At 42.2% G+C, this 8,612-nt stretch overlaps 1 protein-coding gene across 1 annotated transcript in view; it reads right to left on the bottom strand.

Moving 5' to 3' along the window:
* The window catches only part of OIT3 (oncoprotein induced transcript 3), a 40,217-nt gene extending 32,272 nt beyond the window's left edge, over positions 1–7,945 (bottom strand). Inside the window, exons 1-3 of the mRNA XM_007963096.3 lie at positions 7,794–7,945; positions 2,607–2,981; positions 1,153–1,260 (exon numbers count right to left, since the gene is read on the bottom strand). Coding sequence (XP_007961287.3) covers positions 1,153–1,260; positions 2,607–2,981; positions 7,794–7,854 — 544 coding nt within the window. The 5' untranslated portion in view covers positions 7,855–7,945. The remainder of the gene's footprint in view (positions 1–1,152; positions 1,261–2,606; positions 2,982–7,793) is intronic.
* Positions 7,946–8,612: the final 667 nt, after the last annotated feature.

Raw genomic sequence — 8,612 nt, forward strand, 5'->3', positions numbered from 1 at the left:
AAACAAACAAACAAACAAACAAACAAACAAACACCAATAAGCCTTTTATGCTCCTTTCACCTTAATCTCCTGCCTCAATCCTGACCTGTTACTGTTCTTCTTGGGGGACCAGGGTAGGGCAATCTTCCCCTTTCTCTCTAGACTTGTTTTAAATCTATTTGAGTCTGAATCCAAAACCTTCATAACATTAAAGAGAAAGAGAGATGATATTCAATCTTGGGGTTTTCATCTCTGTTCTCTTCTAGTTATAGACAACATAGTATACAATTCAACAACTCTGGATTTCCTACGGACAATCTGACTCATCTTTCTTGCTACTCAGAATTACCAAAATTATATCAGTGAAGCTAGAGGAGTAAGTCCTCAGATAATTCTAGATCAGTGCTGTCCAACAGAAATATAAAGCAAATTACATATTTAAAATTTATTAGTAGTCACATTAAAATGTTTAAAAAAGAAACGTGAAATTAATTTTAATAATATTTTATATAGCCCAATTATATGCAAAATATTTTCATTTTGATATATAACCAATATTAAAGATTTATTATTATTATTACTATTATTAGAAACAGAGTCTCACTCTGTTAGAGAGCTAGAGAGCAATGGTGTCATGGCTTACTGTAACCTTGAACTCCTAAGTTCAAGTGGTCCTCCCACCTCAGCCTCCTGAGGAGCTGGGACTATGGATACCTGCCATCATACCCAGATAATTTTCATATTTTTTGTAGAGATGAGGTTTTTCTTTGTTGCCCAGGGTGGTCTTGAACTCCTGGGCTCAAGCCATCTGCCAGCCTCAGCCTCCCAAAGTGCTAGGATTACAGGCGTGAGCCACCGTGTGTGGCCAAACATCGGTTTTAAAATTAAAATAAAATTAAATTAAAATTCAGTTTTTCCGTCATACTAGCCACATTTCAAGTGAGCCATGGCCACCTATGGCTACTCTAGTGGAGGGCACAATTCTCTACTGTCCCTAACTGTGATACAAATTTGGTGTGGGGCTTTCAGTCCAGGTATAAACTAAAAAGGAAACGCCATTCCAAGTGTTTGGAGACACAAACTGGGAAGATGATGGCGCTCTGAGGCAGGAAGAGTTTTTGATTTGTCCTTTCAATCCTAATAGCCTGATTCTACCTTTGATGAGTTTCTTACCAAAGCATGTCTGCCTGTCAGGGCCTAGCACAGTTCCTGGAGCGCATGTGCACTCGCTGGTATCTGAGCAGCTGCCATGGCAGTCCTCGTCGCAGATGTCATAAAAATCTACGGAAGAATAAAGATTATCTTCATGAGAGGAGGAGACCAGAGGACACTCTTTCATTCATTTTAGAGATGGTGCGGTGGGGCAGGAGGGGTGGTCTCCCTATGTTGCCCAGGCTGGCCTCAAACCCCTGGGCTTAAGCAATTCTCCCACCTTGGCCTCCCAAGTAGCTGGCACTACAAGCATAAGCCACTGCATCCAGCTGACCCTCTCCTTGAGAGAGCCTCATGAGTGTAGCCTGGGGGATGAGTTTCCAGCCACCATCGAGGGAATTCTCATTGTTCAGGGTTTATATAACCTAATGGAAAATAACAAACTAGGGCATCTTCTGTCTTCTAGATCAACGATTCCCAACTTCAGATCCATAGGCCCTTGAGTGGCCACAGACTGTCTGCAAATCTAAAACCTCACCATAAATGAGCTGTAGACTAAGAAAGTGTTACGTCTTATTCTTCTAGTGCTCTATTTTTAAAATGAATACAGATCTTGACAGGATTAATAACACAGAAATTAGAAGAATTGCTGACACAAAGTAGCTTCTTCCCATTATATATCATTTAAAAAAATCAGTGGACACCAAACACAATCCAACCATGTGGGTGTCTGATTATCTATCTATCTATCTATCTATCTATCTATCTATCTATCTAGCTATCTAGCTATCTATCTAGAGATCTTAAAAAGGGGTTCTCCATACTCAAACAAGTTGGAAATCCACTATTTAGATAACCTAAATCAATGTTTCATTTTCTTTTTTTTTTTTTTTTGGGTCGGAGTCTCACTCTGTCACCCAGGCTGGAGTGCAATGGCGTGATTTTCGGCTCACTGCAACCTCCACCTCCTGGGTTCAAGCAATTCTCCTGCCTCAGTCTCCCGAGTAGCTGGGGTTACAAGTGCATGCCACCACACCTGGCTAATTTTTGTATTTTTAGTAGAGATGGTGTTTCACCATATTGGCCAGGCTGGTCTCTTGGCCAGGCTGGTCTTAAACTCCTGACCTTGGGATCCACCTGCCTCGTCCTCCCAAAGTGCTGGGATTACAGATGTGAGCCACCACACCTAGCCCAATATTTCATTTTCTAATGTGTTGTTTGAATGGAATTCGGACAAAATTAAAAATAACTGATTAAAGTCATAGCTCCTTTCCCCTTCTATTTCTTCAGGAATTTTTCAGAAGTTCTATGAAGAGATCTCAGAAATCACAATCTAGAGGTATCTTTGGCCCCACATCAATGTTGTTCAGATTGAGATGTAGTTGTCACTGTAACTGCGTATCCTATAATTGGCACTTTTGGACTCCATCCATGGCCTTGTTGGTGGAGAAAAAGAGCACAGGGAAGGTACTCACGACCACAGTAGACGTGGAAGCAGACGCTGGGCTTGGTCAGACGATACACATAGTAGCCTCCAGGGCAAGCCTTGACCTCCACTGTGGTGTTCCAGAGGCAGCAGTTCCCATTGAAGCTGGCACAAGCCTGGCGTTGCACAATGCCGTCACCTTCTAGGGGGTGGCTGCCATTGAGCCAGACAGGTGCGTGGGTTCCACAGTGGTTTTCTGGTATGCAGAAGGTAGGCATGGCATCTCCTGCCATGCCCGTGAAGCGGTACCACTCCCCATCCACATGGTTGTCACATAAAGGAGGACCTTGAGACTCATCCAGTTGGTGGTCAGTGTTCCTCCAGGGCTCATTCAGGCTGATGTAAGCAGAACAAGGGTCTAGGGCTGGAAATGAAAAAGATACCTCAGAGTACCTGGAGTGTTTCAGATCACAGCACCAACAGCCCAACTCCACCTTCCTGGTCTTGCATTTGGACATTTTTGAATTCAAAAGAGAAATTAGTTAAGGTCCCAAAAAAATAGTTGTTTAAGGTTCCTTAGGTTGATTTAAACATGCTGCATAAATGCCCTTTTCAAAATTATTTCAAACCTAATATTAAGCATTAGCTGGAACTGAATTTTTATCCATAGTAATTATTTGATAGAAGGATAGTTGTTCAGACCAAGGGAAGTTAGGATTAAAGACTCACTGAACTCTGCGCGAGTCAGACCATACTCTGAGTATTTTGTTCGTTACCTGGAAACTGTATTATTATTATTTTTGAGACAGGGTTTGGCTCTGTCGCCCAGGCTGGAGTGCAGTGGTACAATCATGGCTCACTGCAACCTCCGCCTCCTGGACTCAAGTGATCCTCCCCACTCAGCCTCTGAAGTAGCTGGGACCACAGGTGTATGCCACCACACCTGGCTAATTTTTTTTTTTTTTTTGGTAGAGATAGGGTTCTGGCATCTTGTCCAGGCTGGTCTTGAACTCCTGGGCTCAAGTGATCTTCCTGCCTCAGCCTCCCAAAGTGCTGGGATTACAGGCATGAACTTGGCGCTCTGCCGGAGACTGTATTTTTTGAAAGCAATTGACAAACTTCAGAGAAAGTTGACCAGACTTAGAAGGGGTCCTAAAAATTATTTACTGGTGAAGTTGAGAATTATGGTTTTGAAAAAAGAAGACTGAAGAAAACACATATTCGTTTTTTAAAAATCTGGAATAGGCTTGTGGAAGAGGAATTAGCTATTCTGTTACAAGAACAAGAACGAATTATGGGGAAGCACATTTCAGTTCAGCTATCCAGTCATGGGAGAGGCTATGTCACAGGGCAGTTAGCTTCCAATCCTTGGAAATATTCAAAAAAGTATTTGGCTGTCTATTTGTAAAGATTATAGGTGGAATTTTGCATTATTAGAAAGTTTGACTTGATCAGGAATGTGTAAAAGCTCATTCCACTGAAAAGAAAAAGGCCTCGGGCACATGCCACCTACTTTGAAATACACAGTATACTAGCATGTAGTTACCAGAAATATTCTCAAAGTGAATTTTGGTATATCTTCTACCAGCTTATTGAAAATACCAAGAACTTTGTGTATTCGTAGTTAACCATGGCATTATTATCCTAGCTGTCATATAGCCAAGTTTCTCAGGCATATGTGTTTAGTGCATAAATTACCATATCTCAACCAAAACATTTTATCATATGTCATGAAGACATTGAAAAACAACATTTTGACTGGGTGCGGTGGCTCACGCCTGTAATCCCAGCACTTTGGGAGGCCGAGGTGGGTGGATTACTTGAGGTCAGGAGTTCGAGACCAGCCTGGTCAACATGGTGAAACCCCATCTCTACTAAAAATACAGAAATTAGCTAGGTGTGGTGGCGTGTGCCTGTAATCCCAACTTCTTGGGAGGCTGAGGCAGGAGAATCGCTTGAACTCAGGAGGCAGAGGTTTCAGTGAGCCAAGACCATGCCACTGCATTCCAGCCTGGGCAACATGAGTAAAACTTTGTCTCATAAATAAACAAACAAACAAATAAATAAATAGAAAAACAACATTTCAATGACTAAAGACACCAATATCTCCAATATTCTCATTGTTCCCCTTAGCTCCAGGGAAACTAATTAATGAATCAACACAGGTAAATTGTCCTTATGAAGAATCTATGAAACCAAGAAATTCTAGAAAGGAACATTGGCCAGAGAGTACTATATTATTCTTCTTAATGCACATGAGGTTGACTTACGTAACTGATATCGTAGGCAGGGAATTCACATTAGGGCCAATATATTTCGTGGGCAGGGAATTCAGTATTCGCAAATACTGCACAATGATTAAATATGAATCGGCCATGATCACCAAATCTAACTTGTCTAGAAAATACTTTAGATGTTTCCAATCTACATATCCACATTTCAAAGTTAAGTTTACTCTTTAAACCTCAGTCACACATAGAGAAAAGTATAGCCCACTGCTAATGGCCTCCAAGAAAATACGACAATTTAAGGCAAGAAAGAAGTGGGATATTGTGTTTTCTGGAAATAACACGCAGGGATGCAAATGGCAGAAACAACCCTCTTTCTTTAAAATGCACCTTATGTATCTCAGCTGAGCCCTAGACCAGAATCCTTTGAGGGGAAGAAGTATCCTCAGATTCTCTCTCTCCTCAAAGGGGACAAATTTCCTCCTTTGCTCTCCCAGCTGTGGCTTTTTCTTACAAACAAGTTTCCAGAGCAGTTTCACAGGTGATTATAGAGTCATGGAAATATTTGGTTCCTCTCCCTGGCTCTAATTTTATAAGAGATGGCTAGATACTCAACTTTTAATGGCTTCTACAGAAACTCCTAAACCTCTCTCAGTAACTAGTTCCTTATTTATAAAGTTTTTCCTTCAAGTAAAATGTCATTTCTTGGCTGTCTGCTAAAAGTTCACTTCCTCCCCTGCTGTAGGGGAGATAGGGTATGAGGAGGAGAAATTTATCTGCCACCTTCTGTAACTAACTAAATAATACATACATATTTTTAAAAGTTAACCATCCAATACTTTCTGACGTTAAACGTACCCATCCCACTCTACACCCTTTTAAGGCAGCAATCCAATCTAATAATCTGGCTGCTGGTTTTATATCCTGTTTTCAATCTCAGTGTGAAGCCCAGAATCTGGTATTGCACACATTCATCCTAAACTGCTGATCTATACATCTAATTGGGAGGGCTTCAAAAAGAACAGCCCTGTGGGTTCCTTCCTGGCCTGCCAGAAGCTCCTCAATGGTTTGCTAAGATGTCCACTTGCCAGCCGCCCCTCTGGCGTCTTCCACCAGGACCATGCAGGGCCAAGGGCAGAGAACCGATGTCTGTGTCCCCACCCTTTCGCCCCAGTGTTGAGTCCTCCAACCCTCCAGGTCCTATCCAACAGACAGCCACCCCCGAATCACAGCCCCCTTTCGACCCTGCGCCTGAGCTTGGTTGGGAAGCATCCCTTCTTTCCTGCTCCCTCCTCTTCCATCCTCCTCCCTCATCACCACCCTTTGCTTCCCCCTTTTCCATCCCTTCTTTTCCCTCTTCTCTCACTTCCCCTCTCCTCCCAGGGCAAACACCAGCTCCAGTCCCCAAAGTTCCCCCTTTATCACGCCTCTGGCATTGAGCCATATATCATCCTTGAGGAGTTGGGGGTTGGAGGAAAAGATCTGGGAAGGGCGAGGGTATATGGAAAGAATGGGGAATACAGGAGGTACTAGAGGCAGAATAGGTAAGGAGAAGGGTGGGAAGAAAGGGGAGTGGAGATTTTTCGGGAGGACAACTTTCTGAGAGAACCTTGGGTTAGTTATTGGCAGCAGATATGGGGTGATTAATGACAGGTAGCTCAAGCATATTTTTTGGAACAGTTTTGGATTTACGGCATAATTGAGATGATAGGACAAAGAGATCCCACATGCCCCACACCCAGTTTCCCTTGTTATGGCGTGTTACCTTTAGCCGTACACTTACCATACATTAGCATGGTACCTTTGTCGCGTTAATGAACCACTATTGTTACCTTCTTATTAACTCAAGTCCACATTTATGCAGACTTCCTTAGTTTCCACCTATATCTTTCTGTTCCAGGATCCCACATTACATTTAGGCATCAGGTCTCCTGAGGGTCTCAAACCGCCATTTTTTAAAATGCATTTTTATTTTTCATTTTTTTGAGACGGAGTCTCCCTCTGTTGCCCAGGCTGAAGTGCAGTGGTTCGATCTCAGCTCACTGCAACCTCCACATCCTGAGTTCAAGTGGTTCTCCCACCTCAGCCTCCCAAGTAGTTGGAATTACAGGCATGCGACACCATGCCCATCTAATTTTGTGTGTGTCTGTATTTTTAGTAGAGATGGGGTTTCACCATGTTGGCCAGGCTGGTCTCAAACTCCTGACCTCAGGTGATCTGCCCGCCTTGGCCTCCCAAAGTGCTGGGATTACAGGTGTGAGCCACTGTGCCTGGCCACAAGCTTTTGTTTAATGTGTATCCTTTAAGGTGCTAGAGCAACCATGAAGAAATAGACCAGGGTCAATTAAATACTGAACTCCTCAAAAGTGTCAAGAAGGATGGTTCTCTCTATCTCACTCCCACCCTCTCTTCCAGTTAGTACTGATATTCTACTAGAAAAAGAGGCAAGAGAGAAATCTGTTAGTAACTGGAATTGAAACTTTTCTTTGTCTGATTGGCCAGTTTTGCACCAAGTCTGAGGAAGGAGACAATTTAAGATTCATTCGATCTGTGCAAAAAGTATATTCTGATACAAAGATTAATGAGTTTGGTTTATCCAGATCTGTGCCCCTCATGGCAACAGAGCTTTCAGTCCCTTGCCTTCATTAAAGAAAAACTCTATGCTCAACTTTAATTTTTTTTTGGCTCTTCAAGTTGGAACTATAAAAGTGCCTAGAACACAAAGAAGACAGAATTATTTTTACACAAACTCCAGGAACTCTTTAACTAGTGAAAGCTGTGGGATATGGCAGATCCATGGAAATTTTGGATGTCCAGGCGAGAGGCTAAATGGAACATGTAACAGAAATTCCCTGGAAATCTATTTTCAAGGATTATCAGGGACTTTTCTCACAAGATTCTAGAGCTAGCATTTAAGGTACTGGAATCTAGTTCTTAATCATCTGTACATTATAGCAAATTGCCACAACAAAAAGTGCATTGTGCCAAGTTCTTGACGTGAGACTCACCCACGGGTGACACGGAGGTGCCTGTGATGAAGAGGCAGGTGAGAAGCAGGAACGGAGGCATCCTTCTGGACCAACTGCCAGAAACACTGGAAAATCCTCTTAATACTGGTGTTCCTTTGTCCCCTTCTCTTTCAAGCACTTTTTTTTTCTTTTTTTAAGGCCTCTAGGCTCTCACGAGAAAGACTTTATCAGCACTGGTAGGGGCTTTATCAGAGGAAGAGGATGAGGATGAGTGGGACAAGGTGTCCACAGCTCTGGCCTTGGCCCCAGAGAGAAGCACTGCTTTACACTGTCAACAGGGTTCCTTTATTGATAGTTTTCTTTAGGAAAAAAAAAACAAAAAAACCACAATCCCTCATCCTCCTATTGTTTTCTCTCAAGAATTCCCTGCAATGAAACCTCCAGTATCTTATCCAGAAGGGAATTCTAAATGAGGGACATCCCCTCACATCAAATTCTTGCTTTGTGACTTATAGGAATTGATTTCACAATGTTGCAACCATAGCATTGCCCACTAAATGAGAATGGATGAAGCCAAATCATTGAACCTGTCTTGGTCAGATGGTCAAGGAGCTTACAATAGCACACAAAACAAAGTAGTAAGGACAGGTATGGGACAAGGACAGTATTCTCTGGAAATGAGCTCCTAAGTTTGTTTTATTACGCTCTTTGACCTCAGAACTTCTGAAAGAAACAAGGTTTAAATTGTGTTTTTACCAATTTAAGCAGCAATACCTCATGTTTTTATTGTCTTTACTCCCAAAATTAAAAAATGGTTTTATGTTATTTATTTCACTAATTCTCACATTAAGATGGGGT

The sequence above is a fragment of the Chlorocebus sabaeus genome, chromosome 9 (genome assembly GCF_047675955.1).
Source record: "Chlorocebus sabaeus isolate Y175 chromosome 9, mChlSab1.0.hap1, whole genome shotgun sequence".
NCBI lineage: Eukaryota > Metazoa > Chordata > Mammalia > Primates > Cercopithecidae > Chlorocebus > Chlorocebus sabaeus.